Here is a 26,872-nt window from a genome sequence, read left to right as displayed (position 1 = left end):
AGATGGTCAGAGATTGTGGACATAATAGAAGAGATGGTCAGAGATTGTGGACATAATAGAAGAGATGGTCAGAGATTGTGGACATAATAGAAGAGATGGTCAGAGATTATGGACATAATAGAAGATATGGTCAGAGATTGTGGACATAATAGAAGAGATGGTCAGAGATTGTGGACATGATACAAGAGATGGTCAGAGATTGTGGACATGATACAAGAGATGGTCAGAGATTGTGGACATGATATAAGAGATGGTCGGAGATTGTGGACATGATACAAGAGATTGTCAGAGGAGACTGAACGTGCTGTTGGAATTGTTGAAGACTGGAGACATTACACAAGGCTGCTAGAAATCACTGCTATTCCAGGGGAATAGGGAAACACAGTGTCAAAGGGGCCCCAAGGGCCACATAAATATGCCAAAGGGCTGTATGCAGCTCCCAAGGCACATATTTGGCACTAGGGCATTGAGCTTGAGTGCTTACTTTCACCCTCCTAGGCCTGGTCAACAGGGGATTATATGAAGCTAATAAAAACATATGTTGGGTATTAATAATGGCAGCATTTCAAAATATATTAATTGTTTTAGATTATTACATAAAAAGTTTATGGGGTTTTTGCTATTTTCACCCAGAGTTTAGCTTTATTCATAACATATGCGTTGGGACTGCAGTTATTCCAGCACAGTCCCACTGCGTGACAAGGTAAAATGTCTTGTCTCCTGTGTGCCCAGATCACCCCACTGGTTTGTGGGCACAGTGCACTGAAAAAGAATAGTGCATGCATTACTTTTTTTCCAGTGCACCTCAGCACAGCGTGATTGCGGTGGCAAATTGAACTCTGTGTGACATTTTAATAAAGTTTGTTAAAGACAAAAACACTGTGGTACAGAGCGGTGATACCGGCCGGGACCACCCTGCACACCAGCCACTGACTGGTGTCAATGGACCCTTAAAAAGAAAGTTTAGTACAAACAAAACTCATCTTAAAGGAGAGGTACAGCCAAAGCTCATTTGGCTGTCCTCCTGTGAACCACAGGAGTGCAGTTCGTTCTGCATTTCTGTGATTCGTTTTCAGCAGACAGTGGGCTGAAGCCTGCTGTCAGCTCACGTCACAGAGCCAGTCCAGGCTGTGGAAAGATTGTGACAAATTGGTCGGGATCCACCCACAACCCTGGACCGGCACCTTGCTCAGGCTCTCAGCGAGCCACTGAGAGCCTGAGCCAGCCGCTCCTGATGCCCCTCCTCAGTGCTCTAGTGAGCGGTGGGGGGGGGGGGGTGCAGAGCAGACAGTGATGAACAGTCACCAGCTCTCTTCTCACGGAGCTCTGAGAACCGAGCGATCATCTGTGTTTGATCACTCAGTTCTCAGTCTTAGAGCTGGCAGGAGACCGATGCTGCATCCATCTAGGTAAGTATGACTCTTGAAAAAAGTAATTCCCATACTTCTCTTTTAAGGAAGTTTTAATGGCTACTGCCAACCTCTATATTTTTTACATTTTTTTTTTTCTCCAAGCAGTCCTCGATTGTATCCGTACCACTGAACCTGATATGTGTCAGTGGAAATAAATTGAGGTCCTTCCTGGATCTGCTGCATGACAAAGACCCCTCCCCTAATTTTTTTTTACTTCTTATTCCCAGAAAAAGGGAAGATTGGTGTTTTTTTGGAAATCTTGCAAGCTGAGCATGTGGGTCTGTATTGCAGGGTTGAGTCCTACAAATATGCAACATTTCCGAATGAAGTAATCTGTCATTAGAGAAACATGGAAGCTGCCATTGCTGACCTCTCCCTCTAAAAATGCTGGCTGCCTTAATGTCATGCAGATTCTCTGGCTTTGGTAACATTGGTCTGAAACAAGCATGGAGTCCGTAAAATCAGAACACCATTTAAAGAAAAGTGTTGAAGCCACAGGACCAACATGAGCCAAGTAGCTATACCTTTCAGGAGAAGGTCAGCAGTGGCACCCATGCAATTCTCCTAATTGTCAGTTGGATTTCAGACTTGGAAAACATACTATTGGTGTCCCCTAAGGACTGATTTGAGAACACGGGATAACTTATTACTACCATAACTATTTTTCTTTATTTTTTTTATCCTCTTAGGTCCACGCTTTAAATATTTTAAGAGCTATTTTCCGGGATACTCGCCTTGGGGAAAACGTCATTCCTTATGTAGGAGAAGGAACACAAGCTGCAATCCTTGGATTTACCTCTCCAATTTGGGCCGTAAGCAACATTTCTGTTATTTAGTATGTTTATAAAAAAAAGGAAGGAAATTAAACACAAGCAAATCTTTTTCCAAGTGCTTTTTTTCCAATAGATTGAAGCAACTTTTTGATTGAACATGATAATAAACAGAGAAGTGTTATTTGCCATAATGAATTCACATAAATCTTATATACACTATTTTCCAGTCTTAGTACATAGGGTTCACCCTTTGCCGCTATAACAGCTTCAACTCTTCTGGGAAGGTTGTCCACAAGGTTTAGGAGTGTGTCTATGGGAATGTTTGACCATTCTTCCAGAAGCACATTTGTGAGGTGGACGAGAAGGCCTGGCTCGCAGTCTCCGCTCTAATTCGTCCCAAAGGTGTTCTATCGGGTTGAGGTCAGGTCAGTCAAGTTCCTCCACCCCAGACTCGCTCATCGATGTGTTTATGGACCTTGCTTTGTGCACTGGTGCACCGTCATGTTGGAACAGGAAGGGGCCATCCCCAAACTGTTCCCACAAAGTTGGGAGCATGAAATTGTCCTCAATATCAAGGTATGCTGACTCCTTAAAGTTCCCTTCACTGGAACTAAGGGGCCAAGCTAATCCCATGAAAAACACCGCCACACCATAATCCTCCCTCCACCCAATGATTTGGACCAGTGCACAAAACAAGGTCCAGTAAGGCATGGATGAGCGAGTTTGGGGTGGAGGAACTTGACTGGCCTGTACAGAGTCCTGACCTCAACCTGATAGAACACCTTTGGGATGAATTATAGTGGAGACTGTGAGCCAGGCCTTCTCGTCAGTGCCTGACCTCACAAATGTGCTTCTGGAAGAATGGGCAAACATTCCCATAGACACACTTCTAAACCTTGTGGACAACCTTCTCAGAAAAATTGAAGCTGTTATAGCTGCAAAGGGTGGGCCAACTCAATATTGAACCCTACGGACTAAGACTATGATGGCATTAAAGTTCGTGTGTAAAGGCAGGAGTCCCAATACTTTTGGTAATATAGTGTATCTTTAAATTTCTCCTTTACATACGTGGTTTTTGGCCACATTTGGTTCCTTAGTAAGCATGCTGAGCCCTTACAGTAAAGGTTTCACTCATTCTTCTTTCCTTTGATAAATATGTGGCTATAAACCTAAAACAAGTCAGATGTTGATAAGTTGTGTTGGAATGAAAACTGCACGTTATCTATTGTTGCATGTCAGAAGATCGTTAATAAGCCGTTCACTTCAGTGAATCACTTAGCTGTGTCTTCTCAATCATTCATTATACTTCAGCATTGTGGGCTATATAGCACGTTGCTGCATCTGCTTTATTTGGCTTTACTTTCCTTTTTTACTCAATAAAGGTTTATTTTATAAATGTGAAAATACAATGAAATTAACATTCTACATTAATATCAAAAGATTGGTATAAACAGTATGTATAAACAATGATATGTATAGTACTGGCTATATTGGTGTTCAACATTGCATATTTCAATTGGACATGTAAATCATACAGGAAAAGTAAACGTGTGGTTAGTGAATTAATAGATCATTTGAACATTATCCTAGGTAAGATCTCAGTGAAATGTGGACTGGGAGAGTTTTAATGGTAATTTAAGTAATAGTGGTAATGGTACCCCGAGAGGAGGAGCAATAATACTTTTCTGACAGACATACTTCAAGTGACATCATATGTTTGGATAAAGTTTTCATGTTAGGTTTAGTCTATTATTTGGTGGCTTAAAATGTACTTCTAAAGGCCCATACACATGGACTTTTTGACAACAAACATGCAGATTACCTGTTTTAAGGAAAAATCCGACCGTGTGTCCGCTCCATCAGACAAACTTTTTCGGTTTTCATTGGACAAATGTTCGCTGTGCAAGCAGACAAACTTTCCAGTAACAAAAGTCCTATGGTGCAAAATCCTATCGTGTGTACACAAGTCCATCGGACTTTAGTCCAAAGTACAAACACTCATTCTCAGAACCAATGCAAAAGATTAGACAACAATACAGAAGTTGACCAAGAGGTGGCGGTAAAGAGCTGAAAACCACGTGATTTAGTGAAAGTTGGCTGGAAAAGTCCTGCCGTGTGTATGCATGCCAAGTCATGGCCAACGCCCTTTGGACAGGAATCCACGGAAAAGTTTGTTTTGAAGTCCGATCGTGTGTATGAGGCTTTAGCCTCTATTCTTGTAGGGTTCAGATAGTGTGAATGTGTTCCAAAGCCTCCATATTTTATGGAATTGAGTTGTGTTTTCTCTTTTAATGGCAATTGTTACTTCCATCTGGTAAATAGAGTTGACTTTTAGGAGCCAATCTTTTATAGATGGTGTTTCTCTTGTTTTCCATAATGGTGGTATTAGTGCTTTGGCTGCATTTAGAAGGTGACGTGACAGAGCGTTTTTATACTTTCTGTAAGTGAAATTGTTCACATGTACAAGACAGCAGGCTGTATCAAGTTTGAGTTGCGTGTTGGTAATGTGTGTTATCCATGTTTTGATCTGATTCCAGAATGTTTGGATCTGCTTGCAGGACCACCAGATATGTAGAAAGGTTCCTTTACTTTTGCTGCATCTCCAGCAGATGTCCGACTCTTGAGGAGACCAACTTTTTATTTTTAGCTGGGGTGGTGTACCATTGAGTACGTATTTTATTATTATTATTATACAGGATTTATATAGCGCCAACAGTTTGCGCAGCGCTTTACAACATGAGGGCAGACATTACACTTAGGCCCCTTTCACACTGGGGCGGTGGGGGCGTCGGCGGTAAAACAGCGCTATTTTTATTCTATTTTCTATTCGTTTTTGCGGCTGTATTCGGCCGCTAGCGGTGCGGTTTTAACCCCCGCTGGCAGCCAAAAAAGGGTTAAATCCGCTCGCATAGCGCGGCTATTGCCGCGGTATAGCCGCGCTGCCCCATTGATTTCAATGGGCAGGAGCGGTGATTACACCGCTCCTTCACCGCTCCAAAGATGCGGCTTGCAGGAGTTTTTTTCTTCTCCTGCCAGCGCACCGCTTCAGTGTGAAAGCCCTCGGGCTTTCACACTGAACAAACAGCAGCGGCTGTTTTGGGTCGGTTTGCAGGCGGTATTTTTAGCACAATAACGCCTGCAAACCACCCCAGTGTGAAAGGGGTCTAACAATACAAATCAAATTTTATACAACATTTCTTTAATTCTAGTACTCGGAGAACATTTGTGGATAAAGACCGAAGGCTTTTTCCCGTTGTTCGTCTGAAATTTGGATTTGGAGCTTCTCTTCCCAGATTGAGTCGGAGGTTGGCTGAGAAATCCAATTATAAGATATTGAGGTTGCCTTTCGTATTGGTTTTTGGTCATAGCATAGTTGTTCAAAATTTGTGAGGGATCTTGACATTAGATCCTTACGTTTTGTTGTTTTGGGTAAAATTGTGTATTTGCAGATATGTCCAAAAGGTTAGAGTATTTTTATCGAAGTTCTTTCTCTAGGCTTGTTACTTTCCTGTTATATGTGAAGTATTGTCTGACTGTCTTACTGACCCTTTTGCTTTAGTACTTCGAGTCACTTAAAGTGATACTAAAGGATCATTTACATTTTTTTCTAAAATAACAAACATGTCAAACTTACCTCCACTGAGCAGCTCGTTTTGCACAGAGTGGCCCCCGAACATCGTCTTCTGGGGTCCCTCGGCGGCTTTTGTGGCTCCTTCCTGCATTAGTTAACCCCCTTGGAGAAGCGCTCTCCTGAGGGGGTTACCTTGTGGGAGCGCTCCCGAGTCCAGCAGTTGCGTCCACAGACACGAATGCCAGTCTCGGCCCCACCCCCTGGCGCCCGCATCATTGGATTTGATTGACAGCAGCGGGAGCCAATGGCTGTGCTGCTATCAATCTATCCAATCAAGAGACGGGAGCCAGTGGAGAGAGGGAAGGCGGGGAAGCGCCAATGGAAATTCGGGGCTCACGTAAGTAAAACGTGGGGGGGCTAGGGGGCCGGTGACTGCCAGGTGTTTTTTCACTTTAATGTATAGGATGCATTAAAGTGGATGTAAACCTGAAATTTTTTTTTTTTTTTTTTTTTTTATACTGTAGAGTATAAGATTTCCTATCATTTGAGCCCAGTCTTGCCACAGCAATCCTCTTTTATTGTTCAGTGAGAAAAATCTTGACAAACTGAGAAAAACGTTGTCAAATCCTCCCCCTTGCTGTGAGTGACAGGTGATTTACATATTTCGTGCACTAGCCTAAGACAGGCATTATTTTTAAATTCCCTCCCACTCTTTTCTTCAGCAGCTCTGCAAGGATTGGCTGTTCCACACCTCAGCATGATTTGGCATATTGAAATCATGTGGTTACTTTCCTGTCTTTTCACTGGATGTTAGAGATCATAGCAGAAGTTCAAAGTAAGAAATACACAGGAGAAAATGCATATTGACAAGGGGAGTGTAGAGGTGGGCGGGGAGTCTGACATCACGACTCCACCCACCGAGCTCCAGACAACAGACCCCGCCCACAGAATCTGCAGTTTTTCGGGGCTCATAACAGACAGAGGGGAGACATTTGACAGGTAAATATATGTATATAGCATGTATATCCTTATAGATAACCCCTATGGAAGTAGTTTAGAAAGGATGACATTGGGTTTACATCCACTTTAAGGTGAAAAAACACAACCCTTTACAACCCCTTTAAGCCGGCCGTAGATGGTTCGAATTTCAGCCGGTCCCTGCCGAATCGGCTGAGATTAGAACCATCTATGCGCAGGCTGGTTGTACCCAAGTTGATCCATAAATCGACTTATGTACAACCAGCCTTTCTGATTTTTTTTTTCTTATATGTGATTACTGCTGGCAGATATAGCCGCTAGCATGAATCGTTGTGTTCTGCCAGCCGGGAGAGCTCCCTTGCCGGCAGCAAAGCTGTATCCTGGCCTAGGCCAACAAGGCCCAGGCCTGGGGCAGCACGGAAAGATAGTTTATTTTTTCCCATCCCTGTCCCATTGTAGAGATTTTCCTTCACTAACTGCCCCATAGCCAAACAGGAAGTGAGAGGAAATCTATGCAAATTAAGGGAATCCATTGTCGCCCCCCCCCCCCCCCCCCCCCCCGCAGGCTCTCAGAACTAGTGTCCCCACTTGAAAATTTCAGGGCAGGTCTTAAACAGCAAGGGGTGTGGTCTTCACAGGACGGAGCGGGTCATATTTAAATTAGGGGGCACACGAGTTTAGTCAGGCCTAGGTAGCACAAAACCTAAATACACTACTGGCCGGCAGAGCACAATAGCGCTGTTGGAGAGATTCCCCATCAATACTGATTGTGTTGATGGGAAAATCAATCGATTTTCAGGGATGCACCGAGCCGCCAAAAATGATCGTCCGAAAATAGGGTTATCAGCAGGTTATCAAAAGAGAGTGCAGATAATGGCTTGCTGCGCCCCACTGATTTCAGTGCAAAAACAGCCCCTCTTGACTGCAATGCAAAATCGGGTCCCATTGAATTAATTGCAAATATGTGTCCTATTGACTGCAAAGCAAAAATAGCCCTTATTTATGCAAAGCAAAATCAAGCAATTTTTAGGGATGCACTGTAAATATAGTCCGAAAATAGGGTTATCGGGTTATAAAAAGAATGCCAATAATGCCCATTGACTTCAGTGCAAAATCGCGTCCCATTGACTTCAGTGCAAAATCGCGTCCCATTGACTTCAGTGCAAAATCGCGTCCCATTGACTTCAGTGCAAAATCGCGTCCCATTGACTTCAGTGCAAAATCGCGTCCCACTGACTTCAGTGCAAAATCGCGTCCTATTGACTCCAGTGCAAAATCGCGTCCTATTGACTCCAGTGCAAAATCGCGTCCCATTGACTTCAGTGCAAAATCGCGCCCCATTGACTTCAGTGCAAAATCGCCTCCCATTGACTTCAGTGCAAAATCGGGTCCCAATGACTTCAAAGCAAAAACACCCCCTATTGACTGCAATGCAAAATCAAGCAATGTTTAGGGATACAGCAATATATCGGCTGCCAAAAATTATCATCTGAAAATAGGGCTATCATGTTAATAAAAGGTTAATAAAGAGGGACAATAATGACATGTTTCGTCCCATCGACTTCAATGCAAAATCGCGTCCCATCGACTTCAATGCAAAATCGCATCCCATCGACTTCAATGCAAAATCGCATCCCCTTGACTTTAGTGCAAAATTGTGTCTTCAATGCAAAGCACCCCCTATTGACTGCAATGCAAACACTCTCTATGGATTGCAATGCAAAATTGTGTCCTTTTGACTTAAAGGCAAAAACTCCCCCTATTGACTGAAATGCAAAATCGCTTCCCATTGACTTCAATGCAGAAACGCCAGCCACATTAATAACATTTAAAAATGTTTTTTAAAAAACTGTCTGTTTTGGTTTTCGGCCAAGTGCATCCTGCTGAATTTTCGGGGGGGGGGGGGGGGGGGGGGGTGGTGTGGATGCACTGGATGAAACACAAGATCTCTCCTTTACTTCCTGACAGAACAGCGGTCTGCCTTTCCTCTGAACGATCGGCGGGTCCCGGCGGCCATCACTGCCATAACCTTCCCCCCCCCGATTGGCTCCCGCTGCGTTCAATCACAGCAGGAGCGGCGCGCGCCTCCTAGATCGCGTGCACAAAATCATGTACAGATATGTGATTTTCTGCAGCTGGGCCGCCCTGCCACAGTAAAAAAATAAATAAAAATTCAAGCTTTACAATCACTATAAAGACACCTTGAGACCACATGGGAAAAAGTGTTATGGTCAGGTGAAACTAAAAGCAACATGTGATTCAAGAGGAAGTAAACTCCGATGGGTTTTACTTCGTCTTTTGCTCCATGCAAACCCTGCAAATTAAAAGCATAATGGGCTAGTATGCATCACATACTAGCCCATTATGTGACACTTACCTGCAAACAAATCCTTCGCTGTCCCCTGTACAGGCCGCGTCCATCTTCGCCCCTCTTCCTCCCGAGGCCGTGACGTCACTCCTGCGTGTGTGCGTGGGAGCCGTCAGTCACGGCACACGCTGGGGAAGAAACGGCACGGGGGTCTGTGTCTTTACAGCACATGCGCCGATTATGACCGCGCACGTTTAGGAGAAATTTCCACTACCTATAGGTAAGCCTTATTCTAGGCTTACCTATAGGTAAAATTAAGACAAAAGGGTTTACAACCACTTTAAAAGGAAGGGGGGATTCTTTTGTTTACCCACTGTAAATGGGTAAGAAGGTGTTATGCCAATTTGGTGCAAAAGTGAAAATATTTTTTAAGATGGGGTTTGCAAGGAGCAGGTTATTAATATTATTATTATATTATTATTATACACGATTTATATAGCGCCAGCAGTTAGCGCGGCGCTTTACAATGTAGAGGGGGGACAGCACAATTGCAATACAGTTCCATACACGAACAGGAGGACCCTGCTCATGGAGCTTACAGTCTAAAGGGAGTGGGAGGTGATACAAAAGGTAATGGCTGTGGGAGATGGTTTGATGGAGGTGACACAGGTACAGTTCTTAGGTGGGTGTGGGATAGGCTTCCCCGAATAGATGAATTTTCATGACTGGTGTAATGCTGATATGCTCGTTGCCCAGACTACTTTCCCATGCCAAACCACCCCCATGCTTAATCTACTTAAACTCACTAAAACGAATGAAACACATGACACCTTCTGGATTAAATGGGCAACAAAGGCCCCTTTATTAAACCCGAACACCAAAATTGTATAAAAATAACATATATGTCTAACCATCATCACCCCAGATGATGACTTCTAAGTCGAAACGTGTAGGGAGAACACGCTGAGACCACTGTCATCTTTTATATAAGCGCTTGTTTTTACTGCTAAACGTGAGTGTATTTCCTTTCCTTTTTTATATACTAAACATGTTCTATACGGAATTACGCTATATGCCTTCCTTCTTCTTTTAACGTTGGTGCTGATTGCCCATATCTACTGATCCCACTCACATCCCATTTTCACCTGGAGGTCCATCTGGAGGTCATACCTGGATTGGGAACCTGATCCCCTTGGTACATTATTCCACAAAGTTTGATTGACTCACTGGGTGTACACCTATTGAGTTCAATCCCTCTGGTAAGCAGCTTCTGGTGTCTCTGGTCGTGTATCTTCTATCAATCAATTGTTATCACACCCTATGCATACATTTGAAGTTAAAGACTGTCACCATATCACATGCACATATATGTGGTTGAGGATTATCATCATAATTTATATATGAAGTTGAGGATCGTCACTGACTTTTTTTTTTTTTCTTTTGGATATTGCACGTTGAAGTTTTCTTTTTTATAGACATCATATGTCCTATTATTGGACTCACTTGTGCACATTATTCATTTTATTCATATTCCGTGCATCAACACCAGAATGTGTTTGTTCAACAATGCCTCCCAGATGTGTTTGTGAAGGTTGGACAATTGTACATATTCAGGTGCAGATTCTGACCATGAGGGACTGGCTGTATGGACATATCCACCATCTATAAGACAACCCAGTGTTCATCTTTAGGAGGACCTGATACTTTGAATTGACAGCTCGGCAAACCAACCACCAAAGTGCAAAACAGCAGTAAAGTGTTAAAAAAACAAAACAAAAAAAAAACTGTAAGCCTCACCCACAGTAAGACTAAAAAAAAATAGTGCACAGTTTCCTAGTTAGCAGAATGCAGCCGAGTTCAGCAAACAGTCTGACTCTGGGAGTGATCAGGGATCAGGGCTCAGCATGTTTGACTAGCGGTACTGCTCACCTTCGTACACTTCCAACATCTGTTGCACATAAAAAATCTTTATGCTCCCAAGACCTTAAGCCGTGAGTTATTGCTTTTCCACTGTCACGTCTTTGGACAGATTAGACCTGGTGCCATGGTACCCTCTGATCCTCTTCCCCTTCTCTTCAGAAAAATACACCATGTGCCAAGGGGAGGCACTGACAGTCTGTACCCTGAATTAATGGGATTTTTTTTTTTTTCCTCTTGTAATTTCTGTCAAGGGAAGAAGCAAAACTCCCACGTGTTCTTATGTTGTGGAGCTTGCTTCGTAAAGAAGAAATAATGGCTTTATTCTGGTGTTCTTTGTTATTACGACAGCACAACTGTTTAAAAATGTTAGAACAGTCTTCACATTGAGAAGATCTAATAATTCAGCTTTATGTCTTAAATATGTAGGTGGTATAGACAATTAATAAGATTTGTTTTCCAGAACTATGTACATTTCTCCAAATTAGCACAGATTAGTGGTTTGAAACTGAAAATCTGCTGTGAGCATTTCTGTTGTTTTACACATTGGCAGAGTTACGATAGAACATTTTAGATCTTTGTATGGAGGTGCCCAGGCACACCCAAATAATCAGTAGGTAGGGAAATTTCGGATAAAAAAAAAAAAGGTAATATACCCTAAACCAGCGCACTCTGGATCAGATATGCATAAATACTATTGCAAAGTGACATAAACAAAAACAAAAGAGCAGCTCGTAGTAAGGACCCATATAGGGTCTAAAACATAAATAAGATGGCGGAAGTGACATGTCACGCACTACCCAACCACACACTTGGGTAATGTGTGACATGACGGTTCTGCCATCTTTCTGGTACGCAGGTGGAACGCGATTGGCATGCCTGCTCGCTTGTATGGGCTTTTTACATCTTACTGAACTGTGATGCCGCGTACACACGAGCGGACTTTCCGGCAGACTTTGTCCGGCGGACTGGACTCCGTCGGACAATTAGATCGTGTGTGGGCTTCAGCGGACTTTATTTTCCCAAAAGTCAGACGGAGCTAGAAATAAAACATGTTTCAAATCTTTCCGACGGACTCGAGTCCGGTCGAAAAATCCGCTCGTCTGTATGCTAGTCCGACGGACTAAAACTGACGCTAGGGCAGCTATTGGCTACTGGCTATCAGCTTCCTTATTTTAGTCCGGTTGTACGTCATCATGTACAAATCCGTCGGACTTTGGCGTGATCGTGTGTGTCCAAGTCCGTTAGTTTGAAAGTTCGGCGGACCTATGCTGCAAAGTCTGTCGGAAAGACTGTCGGACCTAGTCCATCGAAAAGTCCGCTCGTGTGTACGCGGCATTAGTGATACTTTTTTAATGGCAAAATAAAAGTTTTAAATTGCACTATGAGGAGCTATCTCTTTTCTCCTGGACACATATTACCTTCGTTGGCTGGTACATCGTTTTGGGCCACTTCCCCTTGGAGGATAAATCTTTTGTTACTTATGCCTTACACGGCTACCTTTTAATAGGTGTCATGTCTGTCCGGTGAGTAGGATGTTTGCCTAGTTTTCGGGTAGAAGAAGGAACTATAATTATTGTCACGTTTACTAAGAAAAATTCACTTTCACTTGACTGGAGACATCTGGTGGTAGTGCACTGACTTCATAATACTTGTGCCCAGGGCCGGTACAAGGGGTGGGCAGAAGGGGAGGATGCCCTGGGCGGGACCATTTACTTGAGAAAGGGGGGCGCAGTAGAGGCCACGCTACAGGCTGCTTTGATCTGTGGCTGCAGTGCTCCCCTCCCACCTCCTCCTCTTGTTTGACACACAGCGCCGGGAGCGCTGTGTGTCACACAGCTGGGTCTGTGTCTCACACAGATGGGTCTGTGTGTGTGTTCGGCGGCGCCGTAAAAAGGACCCGCCCCCCTAGACTGGCTCATGTGGTAGCAGATTGAATCAGTGTTCCGCCTATCACACGAGCCAGTCTAGGGGGGCGGGACCTTGTTACGCCGCCGAACACAGACCCAGTGTGACACACAGTGCTGCGGGAGATGTCGGTTGTATGATGCATCCAGGGCAGGCTATGGTGAGTCTGCATTCATAGGCAAAGTGAGGTTGAAAATATGGTCACAGAGAGAGAGGCTGCGATTATGGTCACACAGGCTGCCATTATGGGCACAGAGAGGCTGCAATTATGGTCACAGAGGCTGCGATTATGGTCACAGAGAAGCTGCAATTATGGGCACAGAGAGGCTGCGATTATGGGCACAAAGAGGCTGCGATTATGGGCACAAAGAGGCTGCGATTATGGGCACAGAGGCTGCGATTATGGGCACAGAGAGGCTGCAATTATGGGCACAGAGAGGTTGCGATTATGGTCACAGAGGGGTTGCGATTATGATCACAGAGGCTGCAATTATGGGCACAGAGGGACTACAATTATGGGCACAGAGGGGCTACAATTATGGGCACAGAGAGAGAGGCTGAAATTATGGGCACAGAGAGAGAGGCTGAAATTATGGGCACAGAGGCTGCAATTATGGGCACAGAGGCTGCGATTATGGGCACAAAGAGAGAGGCTGAAACTATGGGCACAGAGAGGCTGCGATTATGGTCACAGAGGCTGCGATTATGGGCACAAAGAGAGAGGCTGAAACTATGGGCACAGAAGCTGCAATTATGGGCACAGAGGCTGCGATTATGGGCACAAAGAGAGAGGCTGAAACTATGGTCACAGAGGCTGCGATTATGGGCACATTGAGGCTGCAATTATGGGCATAGTGAGGTGGCATTGATGGGCACAGCGGTAGGCTGCATTTGATGGGCACTGGTGTGACTGCATTGACCTCTTGTAACATGTCTGCAGTCTCTGAGGGGAGTTTGCTTAATTAGCAATGGTATTGGTAATATGCAGCAGGAAGGGGGTTAATGCACTGTCATTGATGCATTAGTATAGATCCCATCGTCTGTAGGCGCTGTAGCTTTTCATGGGGGGGGGGGCGCAGTTTTTCATCTTAGCACTGGGCACCGGATGACCTTGTCCCGGCACTGCTTGTGCCACAGAACTAGGTTGTTCTATGTGTTTAATTTATATTGGGAGGGTGGTGTGTATATATGTGTGTGTGTATGTGTATGTGTGTATATATGTATATATATATATTTATTTTAATAAGCAAACATGTTATACTTACCTACTCTGTGCAGTGGTTTTGCACAGAGGAGCCTGGATCCGTCTCTTCTCGGGTCCCTCACTGGCGCCTCTGGCCCCTCCCTCCTGTTGAGTTCCCCCACAGCAAGCAGCTTGCTTTGCGGGCAGCTGAGCCACAGCTCCATGTGTCCATTCCGACATGGAGCCGTGCCCCATCCCCATCCTATCCTCATTGGCTCACTGACTTTGACAGCAGTGGGAGCCAATGGCGCTGCACTGCTGTCCTAGCCAATGAGGAGGGGAGTCCTGGGCAGCCGAAACACTCCTGCAACATCGTCGGGTTTAGAAGGACCTCAGCTAAGTATGAGGGGGGCTGCTGCACACAGAAGGTTTTTCATCTTAATTCATAGAATGCATTAAAGTGATACTAAAGTCTTGTTTTTTTTTCCTATAAAAATAACAAACATGTTATATTTACCTGCTCTGTTGCAGTGGATTTGCATAGAGCAGCCCAGATCCTCCTCTTCTCGGGACCCTCTTCTGTGATCCTGGCCCCTTCCTCCTGTTCAGTTTCGCCGCAGCAAGCATCTTGCTTTGGGGGCACCCGAGCCGAGTCAAAGCTCCCTGTGTTCATTCAGACATGGAGCACCGACCCAGCCCTACCCCCTCTCTCTCCTGATTGGCTAGCTGAGTTTGACCGCAGCGGCAGCCAGTGGTGCTGCTGCTGTGTCTCAGCCATCCGAGATTTTCCCTCCCTCATGGACATTGCTGGACAGAGAGGGACCTCAGGTAAATGCAGTGTCTTAAAGTATTCATACCCCTTGAAAATTTCCACATTTTGTCATGTTACAACCAAAAACATAAATGTATTTTTATTCGGATTTTGTGTGATAGACCACCACAAAGTGGCACATAATTGTGAAGTGTAAGGAAAAAGATAAATGATTTTCAACATTTTGTACAAATAAATATGTGAAAAATGTGATGTGCATTTGTATTCAGCCCCCCTGAGTCAATACTTTGTAGAACCACCTTTCACTGCAATTACAACTGCAAGTCTTTTTTGGGGATGTCTCTACCAGCTTTGCACATCTAGAGAGGGACATTTTTGCCCATTCTTCTTTGCAAAATAACTTGAACTCTGTCAGATTGGATGGAGAGAATCTGAACAACAATTTTAAAGTCTTGCCACAGATTCTGAATTGGATTTAGGTCTGGACTTTGACTAGGCCATTCTAACACATGAATATGATTTGATCTAAACCATTCCATTGTAGCTCTGGCTGTATGTTTAGGGTCGTTGTCCTGCTGGAAGGTGAACCTCCGCCCCGTCTCAAGTCTTTTGCAGACTCTAACAGGTTTTCTTTGAAGATTGCCCTGTATTTGGCTCCATCTGGCTCCATCCATCTTCCCATCAACTCTGACCAGCTTCCCTGTCCCTGCTGATGAAGAGAATCCCCACAACATGATGCTGCCACCACCATGTTTCATGGTGGGGATGCTGTGTTCAGGGTGATGTGCAGTGTTAGTTTTCTGCGACACATAACATTTTGCTTTAGGCCAAAAAGTTAAATTTTGGTCTCATCTGACCAGGGTACCTTCTTCAACATGTTTGCTGTGTCCCCCACATGGCTTCTCGCAAACTGCAAGTGGGACTTCCTAAGGCTTTCTTCTTGCCACTCTTCCATAAAGTCCAGATTTGTGGAGTGCACAACTAATAGTTGTCCTGTGGACAGATTCTCCCACCTGAGCTGTGGATCTCAGCAGCTCCTCCAGAGTTACCATGAGTCTCTTGGCTGCTTCTCTAATTAATGCTCTCCTTGCCCGGCCTGTCAGTTTAGGTGGACAGCCACATCTTGGTAGGTTTGCAGTTGTGCCATACTCTTTCCATTTTCAGATGATGGATTAAACAGTGCTCCGTGAGATGTTCAAAGCTTGGGATATTTTTTTATAACCTAACCCTGCTTTAAACTTCTCCACAACTTTATTCCTGACTTGTCTGGTGTGTTCCTTGGCCTTTGTGATGCTGTTTAACTAAGGTTCTCTGACAAACCTCTGAGGGCTTCACAAAACAGCTGTATATATACTGAGATTAAATTAAACACAGCTGGACTCTATTTACTAATTAGGGGACTTCTGAAGGCAATTGGTTCCACTAGATTTTATTTAGGGGTATCGGAGTAATGTGGCTGAATACAAATGCACGCCACACTTTTCACATATTTATTTGTAAAAACTTTGGAAAACCATTTATCATTTTCCTTCCACTTCACAATTATGTGACACTTTTGTGTTGCTCTATCACATAAAATCCCAATAAAATACATTTACGTTTTTGGTTGTAACATGACAAAATGTGGAAAATTTCAAGGGGTAGAAATACTTTTTCAAGGCACTGTATTAGGGGGGCTGCTGCACACAGAAGGCATTTTATCTTAATCCATAAAATGCATTAAGATAAAAAAAAACTTCTGACTTTACAATCCCTTTAAGATGAAAAACCTTCTGCCTTTACAACTACTTTAATAAGAACTAGTCAATCGGTAGCTTTACCACAGGGAGCTTACAGTATGTTGTCCCAGTGTAGTCCTACAAAAAAAATAAATGAATAATTCAAATACTATGTGCAAATCAGAAATTGACCCCCTGACACTAGGGGAAGGCCAAACTGAGATTTGCACACCACTGCAAACTTTACAAGGAGTTCTGATAGATAGGGCAGGGACAAGGGTTGGGTAGGAGGGACAGCTGCCCTGGGAGCAATGGGGGGGGGTCGTAGTTTACCTCGCATTTGATGGTGCTTGCAAACTTCTAGAGCCAATTCCCACTACACAACACCAATGATATTTTTAATTTTTTTTTTTTATAAGGGTGGCATTCTACCACTGTAAAAGGGCAATAAGGAGACAACAATTTAAAACTGTCGGAATTTTTAGGCAAACGTTTATTATCCACAATTCGTTAAAATTAAGCAAGAATCCAAATTTCATAAAACCATGGTGATAACATTAAAACAAAGTCCTGTGCCATTTATTTAATTCACAAAATGTATATTTGAAGCGTTTAATTGATACAGCTTTAATTTTTCTATACAGTTTTCCAAATCGCACATTTTACTCAACATCTATCAGCTCTGAAAAGCAGGGGGTGTGGATCTGAAATCTCACAATACAGAGCTCAGTAAGAAGGGCTCTGAGCCCTGATTGGAGTGAAGGTACACCTCCCCCCCCCCTCCTCACCGTACAGAGGGAACATGCACAGCCATGGCTGTCAATCACAGGCTGTGTGCTGGAGTTTGATTGCCCTGTCACCAGTTATCTCTTGGAGTCAGAAAGAGCTGTTACATTTTGACTGCAGGTAACAGAGGAACGAGGCAGCAGAGGGAAATCACACTCAGTGCTTTGGATGGAGACAAGTATACAGTATATAAGGATGTGCTTTGGCCACATTTTGTTGTCTGAGGTTTACAACCACTTTATTCTCAACTCCATAAAGATGTAGATAGGGAATTTTAAACATTGGTACTTGCAAAACCCCACTAGGTTAGATTCACTTTAAATATACAGGAACATTCAAAAATGTAAATGGTGCCTCTTGGACTAGTTTCAGTTGAAGAAAAAAAAATGGGGTCCCTATAACTCCAACAGATGTGGAATGATTCCATATAATTAGCATTTAGCAGTCTCTTTATAAGTATGTCATATATATCAGTGGAAGGCAGGGGTGCAGACATAGCATGGGTCCCGATGTTTTAAAATAGGGCAGGCACAAACTTCAAACTGTTCTGGCAGGTGGGCTTACCTAGATCAGCTTTTATGCATATTAGCAAGTTTTTCAGACAAAATTGTTAGGGATGAGAGACGCCACATACCACTAGCTCAACAGATGAAATGCCTTGAGCTCCTCCTGAGTCCAGTTACTGATGCATTTCACCCCACCCATTGAGGCTTAATCATCTTACTCCAATGGGTGGGGCGAAATGCATCAGAGACAGGGCTCAAGGCTGAGGCTGTTCACATTTCTTTTCACCTTATGAGCTAGTGGTGTGTGGCGTCTCTCATCCCCTCATACTTCCTGCTTTCTGGATTAATATGTCAGCCTACACCCTCATATTTCTGTGAGACACCAGATCTTCCAGAGCACCTTGAGCGGCTCTACAAGTGACATATAGTTATAGTGAAAATTGTTAGTTGATTATATTTAGAGAGCTAAGCAGACTTAAAGGAGAAGTACAGCCAAAGCTCGTTCTGCACTACTGTGACCCGTTGACAGCAGGCTAAAGCCCGCTGTCGGCTGAAGTCGCAGAGCCAGTCCAGTCTCGGGAAAGATTCTGACATGCCTGGACCAGCACCCGATTTAGCTTCTCAGCAAGACGCTGAGAGCCTGAGCCGGCCACCGCTGCCCTCTCCACAGCCCAGCTCTCCAGTGAGCGGGGCAGAGCAGAGAGCCAGAAAAAAAGATTACAGCGCACACATACAAAAATGACATTTAACTCCTGCAAGGCTATTTAAAGACGCCTAAACATATTCAGAAAATATGGGGATTTAGTTACACCATATGGCCATATAGTGCTAAGCCCACTACTACGTCAGAGTACTCCAATATTGGTGGGTCCTACGATATCCATAGAATGGAAGATCCTGCTTCTCTGAACCATGGGAGCATACACTCCTCTAAATGGGAGAATTTCAAGGACTCCTATAACACAGGTGGGCACTAATAAAAGGCAATGATGGGGGCATGGGGGGGGGGGTGCTCCAGCCCAAAGGGATTTGGTCAGAATCCATACACTAGACCAGGGGTCTTCAAACTACGGCCCTCCAGTTGTTCAGGAACTACAATTCCCATCATGCCTAGTCATGTCTGTGAATGTCAGAGTTTTACAATGCCTCATGGGACGTGTAGTTCTGCAACAGCTGCAGGGCCGTAGTTTGAGGATCCCTGCACTAGACAAAGATTTGGGGGGCACACCCTAAAAAATGCATAAAAGATGGTGCAGCCATAAGACCATACAGACAAAAAAAAAAAAGATTACAGCGCACACATACAAAAATTTTCTGACTGTATGGTCTTATGGCTGCACCATCTTTTATGCATTTTTTAGGGGGTGCCCCCCAAATCTTTGTTTGTCTAGAGCAGAGAGCCAGTGACTGACAGTCACCAGGAGCTTTGAGGTGGTGTTTGATCGCTCGGTTCTCAGTCCTAGAGCCGGTGGGGGACAAATACAGCAACGGACTGATGCTGCAGCCACCTAGGTAAGTATAATTCTTTAAAAAAAAAAATCCCTCCTCTTTTAACCTTTATACCTTTCGGTTACATTTTTGTGTACATTACCCATAAAAAATAAATATAAATGTTTTGCTCTTATAATCTCAAACACAACAAGGCTTCTTCACCAAAATGGCGACCATTTGCACATAGACACCAACTCCGTATTGCATAAATGTAAATAAGATTGGTAAAAGATGGCTTCAGCTCCTGTTCTTCACCTGTAGAAAACTCCTCAGACGTGTTTCGTCCTTTTGTCCTACATTAAGAGCCGAAGGGTGAAACGCAAAGTGGGTATGCAAATATTGACTTGGAGCAGGAAAGTCGATGGATGGTCTGCTTCTTTCGCCTCACTAGTGGTCCTTACACATAATGGGCAGGCTTAGCCGCACACTCTGTCAGTAATTGTGTATCAGAGTGCCCAGTGTTTTGAGGGTCCCATGGCAATCAAATAGAAAGAAAGGTATGTTTATGCACTTAACTTTTGCCGCCTTTTATCGCTGTTGTGAATTTATACTAGTTATACATGGAAAGATTTACTTCAAATACCATACAGAGCTCTGCCACTAGGATATTGTCAAAGATGGAGCAGTAATGACTCTAGCAGATGTTACATATTAATAAAGCTTTCTATAGACATATTGTTTGCTTTCATTTATGTAAAAGCTGATTTTTTATAAAATAAGTTTATGCAACCCAGCTTCGTTAAGGTCATTTAAAAGTGAAAAGTGCCAGAAGCTCATCTACAGAGACATAGTGATCACTGCGAGACATCATGAGACGTGTAACTTTTTTTACTAGACGTAGTGAGCATTGTTATGTTTTCTAAAAGAAAAATGGGAATGGAAAACTTTACCCCCTCCTAGAAAACTGCAGGATTTGCATCTTGCTGTAGTTTAAATTGCTTAAATTTCACACACACAAAAATTTAATGTTTCCAATATGGAATTGTATTTTAAAGTGAACCTGTCTTATCGTTGTTAGTATATAAACCAGATTTTCTCAACCTTCTTACCGTAAAGGAACCCCTAAAATAATTTTCAGGCCTTGGGGAAACCCTTAATAAAACTGGTTCATCAGGGTCAATAGGAAAAGTTCCACTTATATTTGTTATCAGTAGGAATATTGCCACCCTTATGGACCACTAAAAAGATCATAGGTGTCATGGTGCTGGCTTTGCCAAGTGTCTGTGGCCTTGGAACTATCTAGGAACCATCAAATGGGAGCTCAATCAGCCACATCTCAAGGAAACCTTATTAACCTCTGGAGGATTCCTGGTTGAGAATGGCTGATATAAACTGTTACTGATGACTGTATGTATCTGATGGGGAATTATCAAATGGTATCTGAAGCTAATAATAAATAATAATCATCGTCATTGAGAATACTAGTTCCTTAGCTGTCATTCTGATGCTTTGACTTCAGTGACGTCAGGCTAACTGATCCAAAACACTTATTTACAGCATACTTATTCCAGTATTGTGACTGTAACTTACTGACGTCATCCACAGCTAAGGCACCCCCCCCCCATACTTCTCTTTTGACAGAGCCACTTTAAAGTGGTTGTAAAGTCAGTAGGTTTTTTAACTTGATGCATATACATTAAGATAAAAAAATCTTCTGTGTGCAGCAGAGCCCACCAAATATTTACCTGAGCCCCATCTCTCTCCGGCTGTCTGTGACTCTCCTCCTGGCTGGCTGAGACACAGAAGTGGTGCTATTGGCTCCCGCAATCAAAGTCAATTGGCCAATCCGGAGAAAGAGGGGCCGGGGCCGAACCAGGGCTCCGTGTCTGACTGGACACAGGGAGCTGAGGCTCGGGTGCCCCCATAGCAAGCTGCTTGCTGTGGGGGCACTCAACAGGAGGGAGGGGCTAGGAGAGCCAGAGGGATCTGGGCTGCCCTGCGCAAAACCAACTGCACAGAGCAGATAAGTATATGTTTGTTATTTTCAGAGGAAAATAATGAGACTTCACAATCGCTTTAAGTTGGACACATCCAGGGAAACTGCATTTTCTTTCGGAGGTGACCAATGGAAGTGTCTGTACTTGCTTTGTGACACTGCCACTTTAAGAGCTTTGAGATGCATTAAAAAAAAAATATTGCTTCAGAGGAGTTCTAGATTTAATGTTTAACGTGGCAGATTTATTGGATAGTTATACATTATCATGTCAGAGTGATAAGAGATATTTTACAGCATCTGTGTTAAAGGGTATTTGGGAAACTAATATGTCAGCTTGGATGAGAACCACTTGGCCAAGCTGAAGGTAACTGGCTGTCTTCTGAATTCTTCACCAAACTGCCAGTTCTTTCCCCGCTCATCCCTAAGCGTGTCAAGGTGTAAGGGAAACAAGATCAGATACTAAAATAAAATGCACAGTTATGATTTTGTAAAGATTCTACTTTCTGAATTCGGATAAAACAACTTTAGCAGAATATGCACCTAACCCAACAAAAATGTTTGTGGTATTATTATCTCAAGTAATTATTATTATACAGGATTCATATAGCTCCAACAGTTTGCGCAGCGCTTTACAACATGAGGGCAGACAGTACAGTTACAATACAATTGAATACTGGAGAAATCAGAGGGCCCTGCTCGTTAGAGCTTACAATCTAGAAGGGAGGGTCAAAAGGATGCAAGAGGTAAAAAGTGTGGGGGATGATCTGATGGAGAAAGTAAAAGCACAGTTATTAGGTGAAGGCAGAATAGGCTTCTCTGAAGAGGAGGGTTTTCAGGGATTTGTCTAAAAGCAAGCAGAGAAGATGATAGTCGGACAGATTGAGGTAGAGAGTTCCATAGGATTGGGAAAAGTCCTGGAGGGGAGCAAAGGAGGAGGTGATGAAGGAACTAGAGAGCAGGAGGTCTTGGGAGGAACGAAGGGAACGATTAGGTTGGTATTTTGAGACCAGGTTAGTGATGTAGCTGGGGGCAGAGTTGTGGATGGCTTTGTAAGTTATTAGAATTTTGAAATCAATTTGTTGAGTGATCAGAAGCCAGTGTGGAGGGATTGACAGAGAGGGGTAGCAGACACTGAACGGTTGGTAAGGTGGCTGAGTCTGGCAGCAGCATTCATAATGGACTGAAGGGGGGGGATAGTCTATGTAAAGGTAAGCCAGTGAGGAGGGAGTTGCAGTAGTCGAGGTGAGAGATGACCAGGGAGTGAATTAGGAGTTTTGTGGTGTCATTGGTTAGGAATTGGCGTATTTTGGAGATGTTGCTGAGGTTGAGGCAGCAAGATTTGGACAGTGTTTGGACGTGGGGCCGAAAGGATAGTTCAGAGTCCAGGGTTACACCTAGAAACTTGGCATGCGGAGACAGGCTGATAGAAGTGATATTGATCTTGACAGAGAAATCAAGGGAAGAGGCACGTGGGGAAGGAAAAATCATGAGCTTCGTTTTGGATAGATTGAGTTTGAGGAAGTGGTATTAAACCCACATTTATTTATTTATTCTTTCCTTTTACTTCTATCTCACTGTGTGCACTTGCAATTACATTACATCTGACTTCCTGTTAGAGAGTGACTAGGTTTGTTATTCGTAGTCCCTCTGTATGTAGGAATGTAGCCCCCTTCTCTTACTCCCAAGATGGACTATAGGATTTGTAGGGTGTATAGAACATTGCACATGAAAGGGGAGGTTTGGGAACGCACAGAGGATGTTAAAAGGAGGGAGAAAAGCACAGCAAACAACCATTTCATTAAAAATAAATCACTGGGCAGTCAGGTAGTGGATGTGTATAGATCCTTTTTTTTTTTTTTTTTTTTTTTTGCCACTTCAGTTAGAAAGTTTCTCCCGGGAAATGATTTTTCAATTATTTAAAATTCAAATTTCTTTCCCGTCTTATCCTCACATTATCGTGGCTTTTAGTTTGCTTAGGCATCCCAATCAATATAATACAAAACAACACAAATAAATATTCATTTGGACCTTTACTAATATTTCCTTCCTACCAATACCCCCCCCCTCACCCCCTCCCCCGAGACCGTGCCCCATCCGTCCCTCTGCGTTCCTCTCCTCTGGCCTCCCGTTCTCTCTTCCTGTCTACTCCCGGATGTGTATAGATCCTTTTTGGAGAATAAGGATATTGTTGAGTGTCTTACACTTACATATGTTATTCTCCAGATCTCCATGCCTCAGTGCCACTTTCCTGAACTTCCTGTGGAGGAACACACATTGTCCACTTCAGTTCAGCAGTATCTGCATGGGTATTGTATTTTCATAGAGATTGACAGAAGGGAGCTAGTTGTTATTCAAACAGTGGTGGGTGGAGAAGGGGTGTGGTTTAGAAAGGACTCCATCACTGCCGCCTTTGCTGTGAGCACACATAGGGGTCAACTCAATAAGAGTTTATTAACGGCAAATAAAATGCGGTAAAATCGTGCTTGCGGTAAATCAGTTTTTGAAAGTGCAAGTCACTAGGAATTTTGCGTTAAATAACGAATGTGGTGTTTGTTTGAGCGGTAATTATCCCATTGAGCTGTCTGTTAAGGAGCAGGCCGGGAAAGCAGCTAAGGCATCCTTAAAAATGGGTGATTTATCAGCTGTCACCAAAATGAAAAAGAAAAACGGTGTGGGGCCCCCCAAAATCCATACCAAACCCTTATCCGAGCATGCAGCCCGGAATGTCAGGAAAGGGGGGGGGGGCGAGCAAGCACCTCCCCCCTTCCTGAAAATTACCAGGGCACATACCCTCAACATGGGGGGAGGCTCTGCCCCCCCCCCCACCCCAAAGCAGCTTGTCCCCATGTTGATGGGGGCAAGAGCCTCTTCCCCACAACCCTGGGCTTTACCAGAATCTGGAAGCCCCCTTTAACAAGGGGGCCCCTAGATCCCCCCCCCATGTGAATGAGTATGGGGTACCCATTCACTAAAAAAGTGTAAAAGTGAATAAAGACAGTACAAATGTTTTTGAAATAAAAAAAATAAAAATAAAAAAACTGTCCCCCCGATGTGGATCCATCGTCGATCTCCACCACCAGACCCGAAAAAAGGAAAAAAGAAAACTCTGCTCACAACAAACGCTCCTGCGGTCTGCTTGCTCTGCCGTTAAAAAGAAAAAAACAGATCAGACAAAAAAGGGATGTAAACAAACGGTCCATTTTTGCAGTCTGCCCACATAATTTGTAATAAAAACATCTTTACCATTCTGAAGCTTCCCTCCAATCACTTTGCATAATATTTTATATATACTGGGATTCTGTACTTACTGTACTGCAGAAATCTCCCTCCACTAAGTCTGGCTGCATCCATTTTAACTATGGGCAGCTGAAGCTGCTGTCTGTTCACTTCCTGGATTTACACAGAGGCACACCTCCAGCTCTGCAGCGCACTTTGGCCCTCTTATGACTCACCCCCCTCCCTTCCTGGCAAACTCTCATGAGAGAGAGAGAGAGAGCGAGCTGTACATGATGTTATAAGCCTAGGCTAATGACCAGACAGGAAACAGGAAGTGGGCTGTATAAGGTATTTACTGGCAGAAAAAAATGTCTTACTATCCAACGTTAAAACAACAAGGGCAGAAGATTTAAAAGATGGAAAGATGAAAAAAATGACTGAAATTCCGCTTTAAGGACTCTAGCTGGCAGATGTAAAATACTGTTGGAAAAACAGATGTAAACTTCATCTGTTTTTTCTTTGAAAAAATGTGACTGAACCGATCAAACAAACAGTCTGCATGTGTGAAATGCGCCTAAGGGTCCATGTACACTGGGCTTTAAAATATGCCAGTTCTAGAAGCCGCATTTTTTAAGCCCAGTGTGCATAGACCCTTACTGACACTTTTGCTGGAGAGCTTGGTCTGTTAAAGGAACTTAAAAAATAAAAGACTGACTTGGCAGATTCAACAGATGAAAATAAGGCTCCATTCACACTTGTGCTACCTGTTCCCCATGTTTTCCAATTATATCCATTTATATATGTTTCATTAAAATTGCAGTAACTTCAAAGTAGTTCATGCACTAATTTTATCCGACTTTCATGCAACTTGAGGGCCATAGACTTCAATGTTAACCCAAAGTCGTAGCTGAATGTTACGCAGTGCAACAGTTGTCCATTATCACTGGTCAAAGTCGTATCCAAGTTGCACCCATTCAAAGTTGCAGTCCAAAGTCGACACAACTTTGGAGTCGAAAAAAGTGTGAATGGAGCCTTGAGGATAAAAGAAAATGAATGCAGCCACATCTAACAATTGGCAAGCTGCAAAATAAACAATTTTTGTCCTTGGGCTTAATGCCACTTTAAGTATATATACTTCCAGCTGACGGACCATACATTGATACAGGGGATCTTTATGGAAGACGATAAAAATGGAATGATGTCTAGAAGCTATAATATCCTTCTTAATGTCATACAGGACCCTTCCAGCCTGCCCTGTAGGCGAGTTTGGGAGGGGAATATAGGGACCATAGATGGGCAAACATGGGATCTGTGTCTCTCATCTGCCCCTTTGATATCGGTATCCGCCTCTCAAAAGTTGTCACACTTGTATATATGCTATACAGAGTATATAGGACTTCCGTACGGCTACACAAATGGGGGATTAGGGATACTCCACTGTGAAGGTGATCATGGGGACCTAATCCACATGATGTTGAAGTGCCCCAAACTTTTCCGTTATTGGAAGGAAGTTCTAGATGTTATATCACAGGTTTATATGATGACTATTCCACAAGAATCAATTGTATGTCTATTGGGCGCACTGGACGAGGAGGCCTTGATCCCCTCGGCTCATACGGCGGTCTTACGATTACTGTATGTTGCGCGCAAATTAATTGCACAACTGTGGATCACCCCCGGGGTGCCCACTAGGAAGCAATGGGTGGAACAAGTTAACAAATTACTAATATAAGAGAGAAACTAACATACCAACACAGAAATGTCCCACGTAAATTTTATTCATTATGGCAGGCCTGGTTAGATGTCCCAGGATTGGCACCACATCAGCTGATCAAGGAAAGGCTCTTACAAGGGTAGGGGGCTAGTGGAATATGAATTAGTGTCCATCAATGCTTGGCGACGCGTACAATCCCAAGGGATACAGAAAACCCTGGTGGGTTGGGGTAACTTATTTGTTCTGGTATATCACACACTCAGGCTCGGTTCACACAGGGGCAAACCGACCTACAGCTCGACTTTACAAGGCAATTTGTAGGCGACTTCAGCGCAACTTACAACACGGCTTAAAGTTGCCTCCAGGACAGGCGACTTTGGCTGTGGCCAATCACAGAATAATCAGTTCTGTGGGAGGGAGGGGGTTGCCTGGGAAAACGTGGGAAGTACCTGTGTAAATTATTTTCTTTTTCCTGTAAAGTCTCTTCAATATAGATGGAGATCCGACTTGGAGGCAACTTCCATTGAAATCTATGGGTATAAGTTGGCTAGAAGTCGCCTTCAAGTAGTACAGGAACCTTTTCTGAAGTCGGAGCAACTTCAGTAGTGTACATTAAGACGGCTCTCATTCACTTCTATGGAATTTCTTGGGTCCAGCGACTTGGGGCAACTTGAGGTCTGACA

The 26,872-nt window shown here is 43.6% G+C and overlaps 1 protein-coding gene across 5 annotated transcripts in view; it reads left to right on the top strand.

Moving 5' to 3' along the window:
- THADA (THADA armadillo repeat containing) overlaps positions 1-26,872 on the top strand; it is a 904,047-nt gene that overhangs the window by 279,436 nt on the left and 597,739 nt on the right. For all 5 annotated transcript variants that reach the window (XR_012244018.1, XM_073628459.1, XM_073628460.1 and 2 more), the window contains exon 25: positions 2,102-2,224. Coding sequence is in view for 4 of the 5 variants with exons in the window: in XM_073628459.1 (XP_073484560.1) it covers positions 2,102-2,224 (123 nt within the window). In the remaining variant the exon portion in view is untranslated. The remainder of the gene's footprint in view (positions 1-2,101; positions 2,225-26,872) is intronic.

Source organism: Aquarana catesbeiana, linkage group LG04 (assembly GCF_042186555.1).
Source record: "Aquarana catesbeiana isolate 2022-GZ linkage group LG04, ASM4218655v1, whole genome shotgun sequence".
Taxonomy (NCBI): domain Eukaryota; kingdom Metazoa; phylum Chordata; class Amphibia; order Anura; family Ranidae; genus Aquarana; species Aquarana catesbeiana.
This window is presented reverse-complemented; position numbering and strand designations above follow the sequence as displayed.